Source organism: Amphiura filiformis, unplaced genomic scaffold (genome assembly GCF_039555335.1).
Source record: "Amphiura filiformis unplaced genomic scaffold, Afil_fr2py scaffold_118, whole genome shotgun sequence".
Taxonomy (NCBI): domain Eukaryota; kingdom Metazoa; phylum Echinodermata; class Ophiuroidea; order Amphilepidida; family Amphiuridae; genus Amphiura; species Amphiura filiformis.
The window spans coordinates 20,824-44,792 of record NW_027305582.1 but is presented as its reverse complement, the minus strand read 5'-3'; the positions used below and the strand labels follow the sequence as shown (position 1 = coordinate 44,792).

Genomic DNA, 23,969 nt, shown 5'->3' with positions numbered 1-23,969 from the left:
CATTATCTGAATCAATATATTATTGAAAAATAACACTTTGGTGTTTTGCAAAAGTACATTCTACAAATCATATACTTTGAAAACCTGCTTAATTATTGTTAATGAGTTATGTACGTTTTACAAAAGTGTTGTTGTTTCAGCCCTCTTTACAACATAACTCAAGAACCACAGGACCTAGAAAAGTATATCTGTGATATTTGAATTCTTCTACACGCTCGCTATGAATTGAGCAATGCAATTTTTGCTGAAGCTCACTACTATTCGCAAGATGCTGTGAACTACATTTTTTTGTTGCTGCTTCGACCAACAATACATCGTATTACCTTAAAGGGGCATTTCGGGATTCTATAATTCTCTTTAGAGTACGGTTCAATAAATATCCCCGAAAAAAGCTTATTTCCAAAATTTCAGTTGAGTGGATAATTGCATTTGCAAATTACGCATATTACACATAGGCTACTGTGTTGTAATTTCTGTCTGTCTGTCAACAGCCTGGACGATGTCTTTGTCAAACGACCGAAATATTTTTGGAGTAGCGTAAGTGGTTGACGAGGCTGTAAATCACGAAATGCCCCTTTATATCAAATCTGGTCATTTAATAACTTAGCATAATAAATACTTTAGTAAGTAAAATACTCACTGGATGAGCCATTATAATTGTGAAGTAGATAAATGAGGAATGAAGTGAAGAGCTAAAAAAGTTATGTATGTCAAAGACGTTAATTTCATACATTTCACCTTCAGATGTCATACTATGAAAAACATTATTTTTCTATTACTTTTTAAAGCCTTTTATAAGATACCCTTACATTATGAAATACATGTACGCATGCTAATTTAAGACAAAGAAATAAAAATGACATTCACGTGTCATCATCTGTAGAACTTCTGTTGACTATTTTTGAACATGTTGAAAGGAAAAGCCGACAATGTGTGAAATTAGCCTGAGTCCCTCGGCCCCGATCTCGAAATAATTCAAAATGGCGGAATAAAATGACAGTTTCTCACCTGCAAGCACAACCCCATTACCGTGCGTAGCAGTTGAAGGGTCGTGGATCAAGCCTACTGTGAAATGATGAAGCATCAGTGGTGCATGACAACACCAATGATGACAATGAACATCCAACTTAGAGATCTGACATTACTTTCCAGTAAACACAAAACGTTTATGACATTATTCACAAAATGTTAGAAAAGTTGCCAGAAAACGTATAAATGTCGGGTTATATAAAGTCATCATAAAGGGTATGATATAAAGGTATAAAACGTTTTCAGAACATTCAAAAACATTTTGAAAACTTTTCGAAATATTTGGCAAAAAATGGTTGGAAAATATATTTTTCAATAACATTTTGACAACATTTGTTTTCATACAAAACGTTTTTAAGCAACAATTTTTACAATAATAGTGAAAACGTGTTCACGAATGGCTTCTATTAGGCCTTCATTTCACCATTTTTTGGCTTTTCCAAACAAAGGTGGCAAAAATTGTCCACTAACTGGTTTCAATTGGGTCTTCATTTTGCAAAGGTTTCTCACTTCTGAGGGTCACATCACATCTCCCTTCAGACACACCCCTCGTCCGTCCCACAAGTCACTTGGCGCTTTGAGGCCATTTATCATCTTTTCTAAAATGATGATTTACATTTGAAATCAGGTCGATTTGCTTGTTGTGTATGGGTCAAAAGTCAAAGTTGCTCTAATTTTCATTTAAGTTGAGGCAAATTGTTCAACTAACTTAAGAGGTTTCAGAAAAAGAATAGTTTGCACTATCTGCGATGTCTAATTAGCATGTTACACGACAAAGAGTCAAAAGATATAAAGGATTCCATAGGATTCAATGAAATTTGTATTTATTTATCGTCTATCTTCTGAACTTGACATCGCAGTAAAAACTATTTTTTTCCTGAAACCCTTGGACATTGTTGGACGTGAGAAACAGTTTGCTGCATCCATTTCACCCCTGTAGGCCTATAGGCCTAAAATGGACCTGTTGAGCCTCATAAATTGGTAACTTTGTTTCCTATGCGCAACTATTTTACATTTTTGTGATCTTCAGACTAGACCAAGACAATAATTTGTCATGTTTTTAGTGAATTTGGAGCATGTTAATTTTCCCCCAGTATGAGCATGTAGGCGGTTTGAGTGCCTTTTTTTAGGGTCACGGGGTTGTAAATAATAATTTAAACCTGAAAGTAGCGTCCGCACAGATGAGACCTACTGATTCAGAATCTGGCGGGTGCCACCATGGCACCCTTAGGCATTTTGAAATAAGTGACCCAAACTGACCCATATGGGTCAAAAATTGAAAGTGTTCAAATATCACTTCAAAGTATGTCAAATTATTCGTTTACATGAACCCAATATGTAGGCCTATTTTTTTTCTCAATACGACCTACAGTTCATAAGTTACATGTCACAACAGGTCAAGGGTCAATTTCCAGTTTGTCTAAGGGTCGAAATAAAATGCAAGTTGCTCCGATTTTCGTGAAAGTTGTAGCAAATTGTTCGTCTACCAAAAGGAATTAAAAAAACATAATAGTTTACATTAGCTCCGGTGATCAGTTATGGAGACAAAGATTGCATAGGTCAATAATCTCAATATGATCAAAAGGCAACTTCTGGTGCCTGACCTTTGCAATCTTCTATTCTTAGTAACTTTACATTGTAGATAGAGCAAACTTTTATGTTTCTAAATTCATTTTGATAGACAAACAATTTGCTACATCTTTTATAAAAATCGAAAATCTTCAACTTTTGACCCCTATACAAACTGGAAATTGACCCATGACCTGTTGCGGCACATAACTTCAAAACCATAGGTCGTAATGAGAAAAAACACATATTTGATATGTCCTTGCGCGTAGACGAATAATTTGATATACTTTGAAGTGATGTTTGAACACTTTCAATTTTTGTCCCCTGTGTAACCCTATGGGATAATTTTTGGGTCATTTATTTCAAAATGCCCAGGAGTGTCATGGTGGTACCTGCCAGAATCTGAAAGGTCTCAGAGATATAGAAACACTAAAAAACATTGTGCGGATGCTACTTTTGAGTCAAGTCAAATATTCCTATTTTACCACCAGATTACCAGTCTAATTTGAAGGTGTATATCCAATACGTTTACACTATTTTAAAATGTAAAAAAAGGAGTTTAAAACTCTTCCATTAAAATCAAAGTGTCCAAAAAGTGCACCATGCTGCATACCATGTTTGCTAACAGCTAAAATAATGGGCTATATGCAATAATTATGAGGGGAGGGGGTAAATTGACAAATATGACAAATGACGTTCCTAAAATGCCCCCCCCCCCGCCCTCTCGACCTGCCAAAAGTCGCCCCGGCCTGCCAAAAAATACCCCCCCCCCGTGCACATGTCAAATTCTGGGGATCCCAAACTTGCAAACCTTTTATGGTCCGGTTTGCAAATTGGGTAAAAATGGTCTAGGTATTGGCCTATAGTTGCGAGCACAGCGAGCAGTAAAATTTAATTTTTTTTTTTAGTGTTTTAATTTAAAGGAGGATTCCGTGATCCTAGCATCCTCTTTTTATCACATTTTGGTATCTGGTATACCAGAACGAAATTCAAATATGACGATATTTTTGCTAAACGAATTAATCTGCAAGAAATTTTTGGTACATAAACATTATGTAGCTAGAGGTTTCCAGTGGTATAATAATCTCAACTTTTTTTTAGAAAAGTGAGGGGGGGGGTGAGGATGGGGCTGTGGATCACGAAATGTCCTTTTAAAAGGGGCCATGAATGTATGCCAAAAAGCGCTTGCCCCAAAAGGAGTGTTCATAAATACTTTGGTGGGGGTTGGAAAATATGGGGGGATCAAAAACATTTTGGGTCCTAAAACATTTGAGGGTAAAAGTCCGGGGTACTACGACAAGGCATGCGCACGTTCCAATTTTTTTGCGCGCTCCCGTTAAGGGATCCAAAATGAGCGTTTATTGCGTTTCGACAGTATTTTTTGTGGGACATGAGACCACCTCAGACCTATCGAATTGCATTCTGAATACGAAGCATGTCTTTCTGATATCAAATAATTTTCATTTTTTTAAAATCACAATATAATACAAATTTTATGACAAATTATAAAAATTTGATATTTTTCAAATTTTGATATATAACAGTCCTCGAAGTAAATTATATAAATCTAATGATATATTCTTAAAGTGTATGTAGCAGGGAGGAAAAGCCGACGGTCAATTGAAAATTTTGACCTTTCATATTGAAGATATGGATTTTTTCCCAAAAAGACCTAATTTTTTTGTGTGTTTTGGGAAAAAATCCATATCTTCAATACGAAAGGTCAAAATTTTCAATTGATCGTCGGCTTTTCATCCCACCTACATACACTTTAAGTATAAATCATCAGATTTATAAAGTTTACTTCAAGTACTGTTAAATATCAAAAGTATCAATTTTAATGATTTGCCATAAAATGTGTATTAAATTGCGAATTTCAAAAATCAAAATTATTTGATATCAGAATGACATTCTTCGTATTCAGAATGCAATTCGATATGTCTGATGTGCTCTAATGTCCCAAAATAAATACTGTCCAAACGTTCATACCCCAGCCCTTAAGTATTTAATTGTGTACTCCCAAGCTTCAAATCAACAAAATTAAAAATTCAGTCAGTATTGGGGGGGGGGGGGTGTCAACCAAATTAAAGGATATTTTAGACATTGAACATAATGCTAAATACCCATATATTACAATCAGAAGAAACAATGAGTTGTGTCGTAGCACTTTATTCTGGAATTACAGAAACTTTTAACCTCTGTATAAACTTAAAATAGGGTGCCACATGCTAGGCTATTGTGTGTACACATGCCTACATACATAAATGTATGGTGGAAATGCAACAGAATCTGCAGCAGTTGGAAAACTAGAGAGCATTTTGAATTTCATATACCCCGGTAATTGTCTCCTAAACTTCTATGCAAACTTGACTTCCTACATGTAATTTGTATGGTCACACATGAAAAAGTTGCGAACAAAATACATTTTATGTCATCAAATAAAACTAATGTATGTAGCAAAATCAAATCCCGTGCAAAAATCAGTCAATTTGGTTGTGCAGTTTAGGAAATACAGGCCTTTGAAGATCATAAATGGCAGAGACATGAGAGGGGCGCCTTTGTTTCCAATGGACATTTTATTGTGAAATTTCATTGTACAAGGAATACATTAAAAATAATTCCACATAGCCCCCGCATGAAAAGTATTTAATTATCTTTGTAATCACTCAAAAAGCATTTTGTGTGAATTTTACATCCGAACTAGGTGCTATTAAATATTTATGAGCCTTTTTATTTTACATGTAAAGTCTATGGGGGTGACGATTAGAAATGTACGGCAATATTGAAAAACCTTCATTTTGGGCCATTTTAGACACTAAAATGCCCATAAAAAAGAATAGCACTTAGTTCGGATGTAAAATTCACACACAATGCTACCTGAGTGAGTACAAACATAATTAAATACATTTCATTCGGGGGCTATAGCAAAAACAAAAAATGTCCTATACCTTAATGGTTATGGAACAAAGGTGGGTAAAAAATTAGACCCTAAAAAAGGGGAATCAACAAATTTTAGACCCTAAAAAGGAGGGAACAAGAATCTTTTTGTGTCCAGGGCGCCAACTTGTCCACCCCCACCAAAGTATTTATGAACACTCCCTACTCCCCATTCCAGAAAAAAAGAGCCAAAAACATGTTTTCTGCCAATTGAGTCACAAAAATCACGTCTAAGCATTCAAAATCTTGAGTGGCCTATATGGCGATATTTTGCTCTAATTTTCACTTTTTTGTGTTATTTTTAAATGGTTGCTTATAAGAATGAAACATGCCTTTTCCAAAATTTAAAATGCATAAACTGAAATTAGTCTTAGTACAAGTCTTTGGCTTCATTGTGACATTAGACTATGCCATAGTCGATTTTGGATAAATAAAAATGTTATTAATCATGATGAACGCATTCAGTTGAACTCGAAATTATAACGATATTTATTACATCAAAATACTAGTATAAAATGGTTATGAAAAAGTTTATATAATTATATTTGTGACAGTAAAAGTAAAGTATAGGCCCTACGCATATATTATTGAATGCAGCATATCATAATGGCATAATTATAATGACACTTCAATACTGAACAATTCTAATTTTAGAATCATCTGCCAGTTTATTATCCGAAAAAACACTTGGGAAGCTAACAAACAGAGGGCGTAGGCCTACGGTGACTGAAAATCAGTTGTGAAAATCTATCAATTGTGCACACATTAATTAAATCAGAGTTTTAAGCCAAAATGTAATAGCCAGAGTATGCACAATTGGCAAGTGGACTACGGAGAAGTCTTTTGTGACATTGTCACAGCATACGAAAAACACATGTTTTGGCCTAGTACGAGGAACCCATACCGCACCAATACGAAAATGTCATACCGATAAATGATGTGTCTGTTTTGCCCGCTTTTCTAAGTTTGCCTTGCGAACTAGTTTTGGCCTATATATTTCCAAAAATTCCGAAATGTTAAAGGATTGCGATTTAGCTATGTTTCATTTGGCAAAACAGGATAATATTTTTTTTTATTCTAAAAAAAATAGTTCTGTATTTTTCTGGATTCTGGAATAGGGAGTATAAAGAAGAACGTAATTAGGCTAGTGTGTTGTGGATTTAGCACACCCTGTACACCCTATATGTTAGTTTGTTTTGACTGACGGGTGAAAGGTCATGGTCATCGCACGTGTTCAATCAGTTCGCGCTGTGTTTACAGTTTACATGCATGAGGAAGTGGATCTCTCATGTCATTGACAGTCATCCAATACAGGCCTACAATCAAGGATTCATTCAATACGCACTGCCACTTGTCTGTGTAGGAAAGGGGGTCGTAAGGTAATAGTTTATAAATATTTCTTATTGCATAGACAAAAGCACTGATCTTGGTGTCACAAAACATGAAAAATGTTGCAACGTTGTCTTGGTTGTTGAATTCGACAGACACTGGTGATTTAATGTTTTTTCAATAAGCTTACCTTACTTAATTTAACTTAGGCAGCTGTGCACTCTCAGACATGCATGTACCGGTACATGTATTAGGCCAGCATGAATACTTTTTTCACCCTAAGCCAAGGGACTGATCGTTATTTATGGCAGGGGAGGAATGGGCATTTTGAAAAAAATATCGACAACAAAATTTGTTTAAATTGTGTTCCCCCCGGCCCTCGAGTCCGCTCAAAATTTGTGTATTCCACCCTTGTTTTCCCGAATTTCTCCATTTAAAACTTAACAATCCCCCTCCTGGTTCAACAAAAAAATTGTGTTCCCCCCTCAAGACCCAAATAAAATTCGGGTGCCCCCCTCAAAATGCCCATTCCCCCCTGTCGTTAATAAAGATCGCTCCCTAAAGTGGCAGCACTTGACGTCAGTGTGCATTTCATTATTCAAATCGCTAGCGGCTAGCGCTAAGTATGTTCTTTTTTGGTATCTCTTTCCTGGATGAGGAAATTAATGTTGTGAAGAGGGCGAGATGGCCGAGTGGTTAAGGCGTTGCGCTGCCAGCCGGGAGATACGATAGACGAGGGTTCGAGCCTTGGGCTTGCCTGGCTTAGGTGAAAAATCTCTTCCCTCCCAAAAAGTTCCTATATGGTCGGGAATCCTTCAATTAGGTTCAGTAATTTAATTTCAGAATTTAATTGAAGAATTTCTTCTCGCCCCCACACTGCTTATCACGTGCAGATATAGGTAGTGTATACCGTGATTCGAAGTCACGTAAAGCCGTTGGTCCCGTGTACAGGAAGAGTCAAACCCTGTGCATGTTAAGTGTCAGAGCTATTCGAAAAGAGAAGGGGGACCATCCCCGGTTCTGATATCTGCAATCAATCCTAGGTTCCAGGATCGTGCATAGGTAAACTGTGCACGTAAAGCCCGTGCGTTGATACTCAACCATTTGAGGTAAGCACGTATATGGAAGGAAGGAAGACCCGTGGAGGGGGGCACTCCCATATATTGACATACGTCATGTCATGTGCCAATGAAATGACCCCGTTATTTTTGGCAAATCCTACATCCAATGACCCCGTTTTTTTCAGTAGCCTACACTGAATGACCCCCTTTTTTGAACAATTAGTCCTCAAAATTGTAATCGGCGCGCATTTTTAAAAACATAAATATTCGAGTTTTGTAAATTTTGAACTGTGAAATTGGGTAAAAAGCTAGTTTTGATTGTTAATGATGTGAAATTTTGGGCGCTCCCATACAAAATCATGAAATCAGCCCATTTTTGACATTGCCAACACCGAATGACCCCCTTTTTTCTGAAAATTTCTACACTGATATAGAGTGACCCCTACTTGCGTACTCTCGTGGGCACAGGTACGTCACTTTCAATTTCTTAAACAAAAAAAATCTGATATAAATCAAAGATTTTTTAATTTGTTTTAAAATCAAAAAAATCAACAACCCTACTATTTAAACTAATATAAGGCTAATGAAATGAAATTATTTAGTTTCCCATCACATTTTTGTCAGTGAAATATGAGGTCATAATTTCATTATTCTCAAAACTTTCATTTATAAGGCTATGCCTATTTTTAATGACAGACCATATCAAAACAGGTATTAAAGCCATATTATAACATTTGCTGAGGAAGACGCCCTCACTGAATTTTTAAAATTTCCTTTTTTATACAATTAAATTGTACTTTATTAAACCAATATACCCTGCAAAAATCAAGACTCTAGAGGTGCTGTAGTTTTGTCAAAATCTGAGATTTTGAATAAAACGCCGGAACCGGCGCTTTATTATTACGATGGAATTATTAGTGACGCATACACGATGTTCATAACACACAATGCATTACACGGCGTGTGGGACGGCGATATACACAACAAAGGGTCGTACCACAACATGACCGAAGGAGTAGTGCGTATTGGCGACATGTGCGCTGGTAGTAAATTCCAATTTTCTTTGCTTTGCCGTAGTTGTTCGGCTCAAAAATAAAAGGGATATATCTGACAGTAAAAGCTAACATTTTATGGCAAAGAAATGCTAATCTATTATGTTTGAAAATGTTATAATATGGCTTTAAGGGCGTACTACACCCATATATTGGTTTGATTGGGCTAAAAAAATATTTTTTCATATATAGCTAGGCGATATATGCACGAATCATGTGAAATAAAAAATATGAAAAAACATCGTGAAAGAGTGTCCTTTTTCACCCATTTGTCTTAAAGTTGGCTGGTTGGTAAGGACGCTTATCGATCCACGTAGTCTTCTTCACAACCGGGTTCTGCCGTTTCTAACATTCATCGATATATTCACATACAGCACGTATTAGACTCGCTACCGGTCCAAAATACGACCTGCCTACTAGGGCTGACACGTCAATTTGTATTACCAATAGGAAATACACAGGTCAGACATTTGAGAATAATTCTTTAAGATTTGGTAAAAAAGTTGGTAGCCGCCTCATTAATATGCTACCTAATCAAAAATTTTGTTGAAATAAAATTAAGGATCGAATGCGTTTTAGTGTCAAAAAAGGCAAAATTACCGTCAAACTTTTTCCGAATTCTGCACCCTTGCGAAGCCCTCGGGCGGGTGCACAGTTAAATCGGGAATAAAAATATCCGACCTTTGCGATCAAAAACAACAAATTACAACATTGGACCATGTTTGGACATACTGTAGGCAAAAAAACACTAATGCCAAATAATATAGAATAGAACATTTGACATCAACTTGACAAACTAATGAAGAAAATGTGCTCCATAAACATTAAGTAAGTCGCAAGCAAAACAATTCCTATTCAAATGCGTGTATAAAACTGAACAGGACCGGACGGCTACAAGACTACCGCAGAAGTTCCAAGTTCTCGTGTTGCCAGATTCAAACATGAGCATGTATGCCTAGCACCTTCTCTTGGTAAAATCCCTAATAAAATCAAGAAATGTATGTTGTGCCTCTTCCCCTCCCCGTGAAGTGGCGTCATGGGGGGGGGGGATCAGGGGCGTAGCTAGGAATTCTTAAGGGGGGGAAGGGGGAATTTGTGACGAAACAAAATAGGCTCAAAAGTACAAAAAGACCCTAATAAAATTCTTCAGGGCGACCGTATCCAAAGGGGCGGACTTCCCACAGGGGTGGGGTAGCTTCCCCCATTGCTTTATATGTATGGGCCTACGGCACTGGACGTATGAGAAATTTGCTCAATTCCGCAATTTAAGACATTTTAACAATTCCGCAATTTTAGACATTTTAAATGGTAGGCCCTAATAAAGTAAGTAGAGAACGTGAACATATTAAATAATAGTAGACCTATTATACCCCGGGTATATTAATACTTGGCTTTTGCAATAATATACTCGCCACGTTGCCAAAACTTGCGGCTTGCCCTTCTCAGCCTGCTGCCTAAAACTGAATACCGGCTGCCATGTAGGTGTAGGGGGATAATGTTTTGGTATGTCGATAGAGGGGTTGGCATGTCAAAGTGGGGAGAGCAAAGATTTGTTGGAATAGGGAAAGCAATACACCGCCCCAGATGGCGAGTTGCGATAATATAAACTGAATCAGCGGTGTAAAGCAGTATAGGCCTACAATTCCGCAATTTAATAATTAGGCGTACATAACACGGAAAAAATAAAAGTTAGCCGGGGTCATAACACTACTAAAATATTCAATAAGCATGATAAGGGGCTCACTGGGGGATTTCCAAATGGTGTAGGCCTACCAACTGAAATTTCTTACCTCTTGCATTCCCCTTCCCTTTCCCCGGCCATAATCGCCTTTGTTGTCCCTGTTTGTTGTTATAGTATTAGTGGTTTATTAGCCAAACACCGAGTACTAAAGACAAAATCTCATCCCGATAAAAAAATCATCAGACATTTTACACGAATCTGATTACTAGCTAAGCCTATGATAGGCCACCTACATCAATTGGCCTACTGCTGATAGGATCCTATGTGCCAAATATTACATTTCAAAAATACCAAATGACAATTTAAATGACTTACCGGGGTAGGCCTATCCTTCACTTTTAGACATTATAATTAATTTTAATTTTTCACACTTTGCTGGGATTACTGGATAGGCCTTTAAAATTGTATAGATGGGAATGTCTAAATGCGAGCGTAGGGCCTACGTGGCGTGCGGATAACATGCAGGAAATTTTTCATGATTTTTACTGCGTAATACTGTAGGCATAGGCCTACCCGTGGCGTGACTTCCAAAAGTGCGTGTTATTCAAAAATCAGTCGTGTCCCATTTAATGTGCACCAAATATCGCTTTCCCCCTTGATCTGCCCAATTTTCCCAAATTCCTTTCCCCGGCCCGTCTTGGCTTGTCCAATTTTTTTTTTTCATACTCCATGGCTCCGTATTGGGATATCCCCATACGCCAGAATTTGAGCTTAAAAATACCTAAATATATACATGCATAAAACACGGCAACTGGTTATAACCAGCCCGGAGACAGCTCGTTATAAAAGTAATTATAACGCACGGGTGATGTAGTCAAAATTAGCGTGTCAAAATTCGGATACCGTGGCGAGTGCAGAATTCTATGGAATATATTTGCTTTTTTTTGCCTTGGATAGCGACAATGATAGGTAAGACACAAAAAATATGAATCCACTTAAAATATTATATCACTGTATCAATTTTGGAGTTCCTAGTTGAAATGGATTAGAAAATAACGAGAAAATAACGACAAAATAGTTACCAAAATTAGCAAATCTAAGCTTACGAGTCTTATTGAATATGGTGGGTATAGGTGACGAGAAATGCAATTTGTTTCAACATTGCTGTATAGTATGGTTGTCGTAACCTGTTACCTATGGCTTAAGTAAGTTTCAGTGAAATAATGTCGCTAGTTACAAATACAAAATATAGCTCAACATTGAAAATAGAAGCATTTTAACCAGTTCGTTTTTGATAGATGTGGAGCTCTGAAAATCACCAAGTTCATGAAGCCATCAGGAACCACTTATTCCCATTTTACATATCAACATTATTTCTCTAATGCGTTGGCAACACGTATCCAAAATTTTAACGAAATCCGTTGATAGCAAGCTTTCCAAAATGAAGCGAATTTAAAGCATGAGTGATGTACCTCCTTTTGGCTTCTATCTTCAAAAGCATGTAAGCTACATTCATACCGATGCCACCAATATAACGAGAAGATTTGCCCCTTCATTTTGCATACCACTTTGTCCAATTTTTTTTCTCATTTCTTCACAAAATGCAAAAAACCGCAAAAAAAATGCAATGGGTGTAGTACCCCCTTAATGCTTAGATCATCATTTACAGACATTTTGCAACAGATTGAGAAAAGATCATTTTGTTTTTATTAAAATGTAAAATTGGCAATTTTAGAACGGCATGATGACGCATAAGCATTGCAGACAAACTGACACAATCAAGCCTTACGAAACATGAGGTAATCCTTAAATTTCTGATCAGCAGGGGATGTCAGACATTTTGAGAGTTCCAATTTTGATTATTTCCATCTCAATTTTCAGAGAATTGACTTTTTTATGAAAATAATGAAAGTTTTGATCAAATTGAAAAGGTAATGCGGGCGGGTGACAGGAAACTAATCATTTCATTTCATTAGCCTAACATGTATAAATACAAATTAGGTGTACCGGTACCTGTAAAATCAACAATTTTGAAGAAAATCGGAAAAGGCAACTTTTTTTTGGCACATCATATTAACAAAAAAAATGCTCTTTCTTTTAATCTTTAGACTACATTCCAGGAACAGTTTTGTTTTTAATTAAATCCAATATTGGCCTTATTTTTTGAAAGATTGGCCTTATAAATAACTAAATTAACTTTTTTAAATTCATACGTACGCCAATCTGCACTAGTCCTTCAAGGAGGACCACGCTCCATTTAGTACGATAGTCCACGCCGTCAGGCGTGGGTCCTTCTACATTGGACATATCCTTCCCGGAAAGTCGGGGGCAATGTCAAACTGCCTAACCACGCCTACTGACAGCTACTAATGATATTCAGCCAATCCGATTGACTGAATATCATCAATAGCTGTCAGTAGGTGGCTTGCCTACCTGCTACCAGAACACTAGCTTCTTGACACAAGTATTGCGTAACAAAATTGATTATTAATCCTCTTCAATTGCATATGTGTTAATGCTATTATAATACTCGATTTTCTTCTTACCCTCGTTCACTGACCTGCACACAATCAGTTCCTTTTGTCATCACTACATTTAATATTGTCCTGGTTAACCACGATTCGTTACTATTTTTGTATAGAGGTTGTGCTTGAAATTATTGATTGGCTACAAACAAAGGAATTGAACCGGTGCCCTTCACCGTCATCATGGGGCAGTTCAGTCCATTTAATCAAATGCTGTCATCAACCTATTTGATCGTAGTGCATTTGTTATGTGTGTGAGACGAACTGTCTCAGTAGATTGCAATCATGCTTTTGTTGAATGGATTTGAGTAGTCCACCATATTTACGGTATGATACGTCATATGCACAACCTCTATAATTGTGATAGTTGGCCTATTCGTTTAACATGTTTAAGAAAAATATAGAATTGGAGGACACACATAAAAACTTTGGGTTTCACTCATTTATTTACTTTAATTCCTTTCTTGAAAATAATAAGTTCAGCAAGTTCTTTCTTTCTTTCTTTCCTTCTTTCTTACTTTCTTTCTTTCTTTCTTTCTTTCTTTCTTTCTTGCCTTCTTTCTTTCTTTCTTTCTTTCATTATTTAATACGGGCCTATAATTATATTTATTTCGTTTATCATCATTTCTGTTTTATTATTAATGTGTATTCATTAATTATTCGTTAATATATTTATTTCTATTCATCAGTATTTGTTTTATTATTCATTTATTTATTTTCTATTCGTTGATTTATTTATATATTGCCCTTTATCAAGCTTATGTTTTTTATTCATTTTATTCGAATTATGCGTTGATTTATTTATCCATTTATTTATAAAGAAAATATTTATTTATTATTTATTTACATTAAATTTATATTATTTTTTCGATCAATGTATATTAATATATATTAATATTATATTAATCTTTTGATTGATCAAATGATCATCTCCAATCTTATTTTTGTCACGTTTTCTCTGTCTAAAGGTGTTATATTAGATAAAGGAACAAATCAAAGGTCGATGACGTATTATAAACGAATTTTGCTTGAGAATTTCAGACCAAAAGATCAATTTTGACCGATATTTGACCCCAAAATATATGATTTTATAAACTTTTTGAACCCCTCCCCTGCTAAATGAAAAATCGATTATATGACGTCATCGAACTTTTGGTTTGTTTCCTATAAATAATAGAGCTTATATCGAGAAATTATGATTTCTTTCATTTCTGCTTGCTTACTTTTTTGTTTAGAGTTTTTAGATCAAAGACTAATCATATCTGAACCAGACTATTAAAATTGCTCGAATTGTCATTCCATTGATGATTAATCAGTCACTAATGAATGAATATCATGCATATGAATTATAAACAAATGCAAAATGTAATTAAATTAACGAATGAATGATTGGTAGATTGGTTGATTGAGAGACTGATTAATTTGAGATTGATGAATTTATGAGCGGTCAATAACTATTTGGCTGACTGATTGAGATTGCCAGATCTAACACTATGGACCACAATGACCTAATCCCAATGACATAGTTCAATAACCTCAATTAAATACTCAATAGTGCAAATTTGACCTCAAGTTGCAGAGTATGAGTTTTGTACCCAAATTGTCAAAGGTCATTCAATGAATATACAAATGTATTGGGGTTAAAGAATTGTGCCCTTATTAGATGAGCATGTTGTGGATCCTAGTGTAAGACCATGGAGACTGATTATTGAGTGGTTGCTTGATTCGATTACTTGATTGATATTTTAACACCAAGATACGATACATTAATTGTGAGACTACAATGTAAATTGTTAATAATTCATCGATTGATCAAGCGAATGATTATTGATTGATGCTTGATGAGTAGTTCAAATTTAATTTCATCAGACTGACTATTAATTCATCGAAATATCAATATAATAAGTTATTGTGATTCTATTATATTATATTATATTGATTGATTGGATGACCTCCATATCAAATAATTCATTAATCAATTCATTAAATGATTCTGATTGTTTTATTGATTGTTTGTTGAATACTTATTGGGCGGATGTTGGTTGAATGAAACAATGATTGAGTGATTAAACAAAGAATCACTTGAACTTGAAGAACAGTTTGCATCCATTTTTCGAAAATCGGAGTGACTTTTACTTTTTCACCCCTGCAAATTGACCTTGGACCTGTCGAGCCTCAAAACTTGGTAACTATATGGCCTACGTGCAAATATGTTTTACTTTTGTAATCCTGGACCTAGACAAATAATTTGACATGTTTTTAGTGAATTTGGAGCATGTTTAATTTTTGCCCCCTATATGACTATGAGCATGTAGGGTGTTTGAGGGTCTTTTTTGAGGGTCACGGAGTTCCAATGGTTGACATAAGTTTTGAATTCAGCATACCCGAACGAAACAAAACAATTTGGTTGCCAGCTTTTACGCGAACTTGCCGCTTGATGCTTAAATAAGCACATTTCCAAAATAGAACCAGACTAATAAAATAACACTGATTTTACAAAATAAATTAATATGATATCACGGTTTAGGCCTACACTGCTGGTCTATCGAACCCCGGGATCGAAACCCAGCTACTTCAAAAGTGTGAAGTGTTTTGATCCATGCAATCTCAAAATCAATCGATTGAGATGACTAGCGTACTCGTCCCAGTTACATAACAGATGCGTTTAAATGATGGGCGTGGTTACCAACCATATTTGGAGTTATTACGTTGTCATTAACTGGGTTGGTTCAGGTCACTGCTTATGGTAATTCGATTGCGCTGCTGGGGGTAGAGCACCAATCTATAAGGACCAACGCCTGACGGCGTTGATAATAGTGCTATATATTGCGTTGGTCCTGTATGGACTAATCTGCACAAAATGATGTATGAAATCAGAAAAAGACATCAAAATTAAAAAATGAGAAAACTGTATACTGTTTCTGGAGCCGATGTTGCTTTTACAATGAGCATTATAATTACCTATACGGTACCGGTAATCCGGTATACATGTAGATGCTGTATTTATTATCATGGCTCAACCGATAATTGGATTTTCTTTTGTTATGTTTGTAAATTAAGGTGGTACTATACACTCCTTGATAAATTTGTGACTATTTTTGCATTTTTTTCAAAAAAAAATAACACACTGTTTTTTGAGGGCGCTGTCACGGAGCTAGACGACTTTTAATTTTTGGGGATTTTTAGCTTTTTAAATCCTTTATTTTTCAAGCGTTTCCTCCGGCCATCCTGGTCTTTTATCGCATTTTTAAGCATTTATATATGTTCGAGGATTCGCGTATTGGTTTATTGTTCATCGTTACTGTGTTTTTATGACATTTTTAAACAATTCTGTGAACACTGAAATAGTTCTGTATGTGAAATCAGCCATCTTGTATAGTCACTACAGCTACATCGTACTCGACATCTAAAGTGCAAAGTTTTTATCAGCCTGTATATTTAGTATGAAGCCTACCATTAGTTATTTTGTTATTGGATTGGTGCTCACTTTGTCCCGTATTGGGAACACTAGGGACTACAAGACTGTAAGTACAACTGTAGACTTAAGATTTGCCGACTGTGAAGATGATGTGATTTTTGGTACTACAAATCTTCTTGGAACAACAATGCTTAATTCACGCAAACAATTCATCAAAACTCTCAAAAACTCAAGAGGTCTATCATGGACCCATGTTCTGATTATTGGTCTTGGAAATGACGTTAATCCAAATCCAGGTCCTCCATCAGGCTCCTCATTTAATGACCCTCCAGCACCGTGTGGAATCTGTGATGATGAAGTAGGGTATTATCCTGTAAAGGGTATCCAGTGTGAAGAGTGTGAAAAATGGAACCATGCTACCTGTATCAACATGAGTAGTAAAACTTACAACCTTCTTGCTAATACAAGCACGTCCTGGATTTGTGATGGATGTGGACATCCAAATTACTCTGACTCATTGATCAATATTGACTTTGATTTTCAAACGGAAAACCCGTTTAGCCCTTTGGATTCGGATCAGTCACTGAATGATGTGCAACCACTTGCTACATCATCCCCAAAGTTAAACAAAGGCAAAAACAAGAGATTTGACTTTACTCGCACTCCTAAAGAAAAGCATGCAAATAAGACTAAACCAGAAAAAAAGACTAGAGCGAAAAAACTCACCATTTTAAACATAAACTTTCAAAGTATAAAAAACAAAACAATTGAGTTCCTGTCAATTCTTCATGAACAAAAGCCAGACATTGTAATTGGCACCGAAACTTGGCTGAACAGTTCCATCCTTGATGCCGAGTTATTTCCACCCGAGTATGCCATCTTTAGAAAAGATCGTCCTGATGGCTGGGGAGGAGTCTTGATAGCCGTCAAAGGCCTCTCCTGTCATCTTCTTGATGATTTAAATTCTGACTCTGAATGTATTTGGGTTCGTGTTGAATGTGGCCCAAAGAAAAAAGTGTATGTTGGGGCATTCTACAACCCTGACACCTCGCATGAACCAATTGATTTGCTGAACTTGTCTCTCTCCAAACTCCACCAGAAAACTAAAGGAAACTGTGAAATATGGCTTGGAGGTGATTTTAACCTCAAAGACATAAATTGGCCTGATCAGTCTGTTAAAACTGGTAGCAATTTTACTGCTCAATGTAAGAAATTTATTGACATCTGCAACTTCTTCAGCCTCGATCAACTTGTTACCGAGCCAACCCGGAAAGATAGCATTCTGGATCTGTTCCTTGTTTCTAATCCCACTATTGTTGAGTACACTAAGGTATTACCCGGATTAAGTGACCATAGCATGGTGAAGATCCATGTTAACACCGGGTGTTCAACAGCCAAACCTGCTCGTCGCAAATTTTTCCTATATAAAAAGGTAAATTTGATGATCTTCGTAAGCATTTGCAAACCTTTGGTCAGTGTTTTCTCCAAGACATGAAGTCAAGATCTGTTAATGAAAGTTGGATCCACCTGAGAGATTCCCTTATGCAGCTTACTGAAAAATACATCCCTTCCAAATACTCTTCCACCAGGTTTAATCTGCCTTGGTTCTCCCCGACTTCGTCGCCAAAGCAGAAAGCTCCAAAGACTGTATAATAAACAATGTAAATCAAAAAATCCTGAAGATTCCAAACTCTTCAAAAGCGCCCGGAAAGCGTATAAGAGGAACTTGAATAAAGCCCACAATGAGTATATCTCCGCTATGCTTGAGGAAGACCTCCAGCAGAACCCAAAGAAATTTTGGAAGTACGTAAAATCAAAGCGAACAGACAATGTTGGTGTGCACCCATTAAAAAATGGCACCGAAACCGTCTCCGATCATGTTGGCAAAGCAAATGTTTTGAACTCATTTTTCAAATCCGTCTTTACCCGCGAAAATACGTCAAACCTTCCCGGACTACAACAGATTTTTCCTGATATTGATCCGCTTGAAATCACGGCTGCTGGCATAGAAAAACTTCTGCATGATCTCAATCCTCCAAGGCCTCTGGGCCAGACAACATTCCTAATAAAATCCTTAAAGAATGTAGCGTGGAATTAGCTCCACTTTTGTCAGCTCTTTTCAACCAATCTATATCAACTGGTGTACTCCCAGATGATTGGACTACTGCTAATGTGTCTCCTGTGTTCAAAAAAGGCAGTAAAAGCGATGCAAGTAATTATCGTCCTATATCGCTCACGTCCGTTGTGTGCAAGTGTCTTGAACATGTCATTCACCGCCATATAATGTACCATCTAGAGCGTCACAACATACTCAATGACTGCCAACATGGCTTCAGGAGGCGAGAGGTTGCGACACCCAGCTACTCACCACAGTAGATGATATCGCGAAATCAATCGAAAAGGGAAAGCAGATTGGCCTTAATTTTACTAGATTTCTCTAAGGCGTTTGATCGCGTCCCCCATCAAAGACTTCTCCTGAAATTGAGACACTACGGTATTACTGGACATATTTACAACTGGATCTCAGGGTTCCTAACATCACGTTCGCAGAAAGTAGTTCTTGAAAGAGAGTGTTCTACATCAGCAGAAGTTTTATCAGGTGTGCCCCAGGGCACAGTCCTCGGCCCGCTACTGTTCCTCCTTTACGTGAACGATATTCCTTCATATGTATCTTCAAAAACCAGGCTTTTCGCAGATGATGGGCTTTTGTATAGGGAAGTTAATTCCTCGTCAGATGCTGCCTCTCTTCAGAGTGACCTGGACGCCCTGTGTAGATGGGAAAGTGAGTGGGAGATGAAATTCAACTCTGACAAATGCTTTGTCATGCACATGACCACCAAGAAGAACCCAGCTATCCACCCTTATGAAATCAATGGCAGACCTCTGCAGACTACAACCAACCACCCATATCTTGGGCTTATCTTCAGCAGTGATTGCACCTGGTCATCCCACATAAATAAGATCACCACCAATGCCAAGCAGACCACTGGTATTATCAGAAGGAACTTCAAGTCTTGTAGCAGGAATGTGAAATCACGCCTTTACCAATCTCTGGTTCGCCCAAAGCTGGAATACGGTGTTTGCGGTTGGGCTCCATTTACTGAAGGAGAAAAGAAACAGCTTGAAGGTATACAGAGATTTGCAGCCAGAATGTGTTGTAACAACTACACTAGGAAATCTAGCGTGACAGCCATGCTTCAAGAACTCGGATGGCCACTGCTTGAAACTAGACGCACAATAGCCCGGCTCAACATGCTGTATAAAATTACCCATGAACTTGTGGATGTGCAACATGAACTCAAAACTCAAACCAGAACCCATCGGAGATCCCACCAGTATTCATACCACCGGGTTCATGCCAAGTCTAAGGTCTACAGTACCAGTTTTTATCCATCAACCATCCCCCATTGGAATGATCTCCCAGAGGCCATCATTAATATAACCAAACTAGAACAATTCAAGACAGCCGTCGCTGATCATCTTGTTAAGGGGGGAAAGCAAAACTACGTCATCTAGCTCCGCGACCCGTCCAAACTCTAGCGGGATGCGGATCTACCGTTTTGCTGGAGACCCAGATACAGATACAGATACAGATACCGTAACAAAAGCTATGTATATTATACAGGGCTTCAACTGGCCCTATATTTCCTATATTTTTGAACTTTTCCTATATTTTCCTATAAAGTTGTAAAATACCCTATAATTCCCCCAAATGTACATATTTGTTTCTTTTTGCACTGGGAGATACTGCCAAGAACAGAAAGCTGTCACACATATTATAGATAACTACACATTTGCTTCATTGACTTGAGTTAAGAGGTCAATGTGTTTTAAACAAGCACTATAATATTAAATATGGTCATGGTCATGTGTAATTAATTGAGGCATAGAGAAAGCAGGAGCTGTTACAATTTCCAACATGCACAGTGACATTTTACTGTTATCTATTCCCTATTTCACTTGATCTTTGGATGTAATGTAGCATTTTACTTCAAAAAAATCACTGTAATGCAAGTTATTATGCCCCTCCAGTGAACACTTAGCTAAAATTACCCAGGAGTCCAGGCTACATTGTGAAAAAAAAGCCCCTGGTTCACGGGGTTTTACAGGGAACCAGGGGCTATTTTCATTGAACCAGGGGCTATTTTGAAAGCACATACATGTAATTAATTACTGATGTTCAACAATATTATGATAAATGCCTTATAACCAGATGAACAAGCAGAGAATGCAAGTAATAACTTAAATTCTATGAACAAAATGTACAATTCTGATTAATATTCAAAATGACCATTAGGGCCAGGGGCCATTTTGAACATTTTGAACAAAATAGGTGGCCCCTGGTCACAGGTATTTACTCACGGGAGCCAAATAGCCCTGGCCACCACTTATATTTCCCAGCCTGCCCAGGACAATATGCATTATAATGAACTGTTGCTGTGAGTGCATCTGATTTGGTGAGATAGTTCATGTTCACATTGTCCTGTTGTGACTTAAAAGGTGACAAGAGTTGATGCGCATCTGGTGGTGTCAGGAAGCATGTTCCACTCTGGGGTGGTCCAAGGATATAGTAACTGCAAATAGTTATTTTTGTTGGCTCTAATACGGGTGTAGATAAGATGACCTGAGGACTGCTACATCTATGTGTAGTTTTCCGAGTCTTGGTTTGGATGAGATGTGATATGTTACTGGGCATGACATCATGAGTCTCCTTGTAGATGGGACATAGGCTGGCTTTGGTGCATCTTGATTCCAGTACATCCCAGTCAAGGCATTTCAACATGTCAGAAACATTTTATTATCTTGAAATGAATAGTCAAACTGGACAAACCGGGCTGCATGCCTCTGAATCTTGTCAAGGTTATCATTGTTTCTCTGGTGGAGGATGGGCAGACTGTCACCCGGGGTGGGGGGGGCACTCAACTGAAATTTTGGTAGGGGTGTGCGGCGTGGAGCGCCAAACTTTGGGAACTAAGAACTGATTTTGGGAAAAATAGGGGCTTAATGAACTGAAATTTCAACATTTTTGGTGGGTCTTGTGAACTAAAATTGGGCCAAATTATAGGCTTTGGAGCTAAAAAAATTCCAAAATTTGGAAGCTAAAGAGCTACAATTGCCAGAATTTGAGGCTCAAAGAACTGGAGCATGATCCAAATGTAGGTCTTAAGGAACTGCCAGGGAGCCTGAAAAAGGGACCCTTGACCGCCGCACATACCCATACCCCATTTACATGTGAGTACCCCCCTCCAGGACTGTCACCTACTTTTATGACTTGAAGAAGTCCCAAAGTTCTGTTTGCTTTCATGGTGATCTGATTTATGTGTCTGTTCCAGATAAGGTTTGATGGCAGCTCTACTCCCCGGTAAGGGTAATGATCAACTTCTTCAAGCAGACTGTCTCCCATCTTATACTGGTTGACCTGGTTTACAATATTGGCTTTTTTATGAATGACTCGCATTAAAAACCATTTTGAGTGATTTTCCAGTTGGTTTCCCAGTTGCAGACTGAGATGGTTTATGTCATTTTGAAGAATCTTGGAATCTTCAGCAGATTTGATTTCTTGATACACAATATAATGCAATCATAGGCGAATAATCTCTCTCTCTCTCTCAAAGACAGGTTGTCAGGCATTGATAAAGAATAAAACAGCAAAGGCCTTAATTAGTGTGATATACTATGTAATAAAACCAAAAGGTCCACTGCACTTCTAAGGTATACATAATTTGAAGGTATTGTGCAGTAGAATATTACAACAAATTCATGTGTCATTCCAGACATCAGTTTAACTGAAATCATGTTTCTTCTACATTTGTGTCCTATTATCTGTTTAACATGTACAAATATAAGGTCTTTCTTACACTTCTAATCAAACAAAATAATTTGTATGTTATTGACAAATGTGATGAATTTCTGACACTTTTGTGTGAAACAAAAACAAGTTTATCAAAATCTGAGCAAGTAATACTTATATTTTTATGTACATTATTTATGATACATGTAAGAAAAGAGGTACCGCTAGAATGTACCTCATTTCTTAACATACCATATATATAATGAACCACTTGTCTTGAATCACTGAAATTTCAGTGAAGTAATCGGATTCCTTGCCTCTATAATATACATAACTTTTGTTCCCAGTTATTTTTTGAGAAAAATGCAAAATTAGTGCCAAATTTTTCAGGGGGTGAACAGGGGTAATATTAAGGTCTGAGCTTGCAGAAAATCCAAATACATGGGGTGAAAATTAAATCCCGGGGGTGAAAAATATTTTGCATTGTAGTCAGGGGTAGGAGTAAGGTCCAAAAGTAGAGGGTCAGAGTTCACCCCGACCTTGCACATTCCCAATATATGGAGGGTGAAAAATTAATGTTTTTTTAATTTAGGGGGTCATGGCTATAAATACAAATTCTAGATCATCCCTGCTAAAATTCAGCTCTAAAAGTAAAAGTTGCTAATATTATTATTAACATTATTAACTATAATCACCCTTTTTTAATCAGTAGTACTACTACTAGTAAATCACTTGGATGTGCATATATTGTAATATACGATTCATTTAATTAAAAATTATTAAAAATGAAATATCACCATCAAAGGTTAATAAAAAATTTTCTATTAATCTTCCTCAGGTGTTCTCAGCTCATTTAGAGATTGCTATCAGCAAGGCACTGACGACAGTTTGTAACTCCTGTAGGCCTATTATCTTCAAGAGACACTATCGCCATGGCTCACGGTCACTATGAGGCCAAGATTGGGCCATCCATTCTGAATTCTGATCTTGGAGCTTTAGCGGATGAATGTCAACGGATGATGGATAGTGGGGCTGATTACCTACACTTAGATGTCATGGATGGGTAAGTAATAATAATATATAATACTAGATTTCGCAGTTCTCGGGTTGGGCGGTTCTCATGATAGGCCTATCTCTAATTACCCAACACCCATTACCCATATACCTACAAACCCCGTAGCCGTGACCTGCCCATGTTCCTTTTTGTCCTCCTTTCTTTTTCCTTTCCGTATTATCATGTCCACTGGTCTCTGGGACGTAATTACGTGGCTCTGCGTCGTTTACGCGGGCGATGTCGTAGTGCGAATTACACACGCGGCGCCGATGCGAGCGTCCGTGCGGACAGACGGACAAACTCTCTATGATTAGTATTAAGATATCACTGAAAGCTTGAAAATTCTGGCAAAAATTTGATTTGATCATATTTTGCAAACATATTTTGAAAATATTCTCTATTCTTTTTTAAACTTTTCAGTCAAAATCAATAATTTTTGGCCAAAAAACAACTGATTTTGCATGGTTTTAGACAATTTAAAAAACAATCTCACAAAACCCAAAATCTGGGTTGGTCGGGCCTA

At 37.1% G+C, this 23,969-nt stretch overlaps 2 protein-coding genes across 3 annotated transcripts in view; both read left to right on the top strand.

The window, feature by feature from the left end:
- The first annotated feature begins 6,799 nt into the window (after window positions 1-6,799).
- LOC140145027 (ribulose-phosphate 3-epimerase-like) overlaps window positions 6,800-23,969 on the top strand; it is a 30,017-nt gene continuing 12,847 nt past the window's right edge. The window contains exons 1-2 of one of the 2 annotated variants that reach the window (XM_072166816.1): window positions 6,800-6,914; window positions 23,231-23,455. In XM_072166816.1, coding sequence (XP_072022917.1) covers window positions 23,325-23,455 — 131 coding nt within the window. In that variant the 5' untranslated portion in view covers window positions 6,800-6,914; window positions 23,231-23,324. Of the gene's footprint in view, window positions 6,915-8,375; window positions 8,394-23,230; window positions 23,456-23,969 lie in introns of those variants that run through there. The other variant, XM_072166817.1, reaches the window with a different exon arrangement.
- On the top strand, window positions 16,627-20,117 carry LOC140145029 (uncharacterized). Its single transcript, XM_072166820.1, has 3 exons — window positions 16,627-18,033; window positions 18,642-18,813; window positions 19,297-20,117. Exons 1-3 carry the CDS (start codon window positions 16,627-16,629, stop codon window positions 20,115-20,117), a joined length of 2,400 nt encoding a protein of 799 aa, XP_072022921.1.

What these genes read in the sequence shown, in the direction of transcription:
- LOC140145029 (XM_072166820.1), top strand. Translation starts at nt 16,627, where the DNA reads ATGAAGCCTACCATTAGTTATTTTGTTATTGGATTGGTGCTCACTTTG. An exon ending in AATTTTTCCTATATAAAAAG is followed by an intron (nt 18,034 to 18,641) that starts GTAAATTTGATG and finishes CAATCCTCCAAG; the next exon opens with GCCTCTGGGCCAGACAACAT. An exon ending in AGGCAGTAAAAGCGATGCAA is followed by an intron (nt 18,814 to 19,296) that starts GTAATTATCGTC and finishes GGCTTTTCGCAG; the next exon opens with ATGATGGGCTTTTGTATAGG.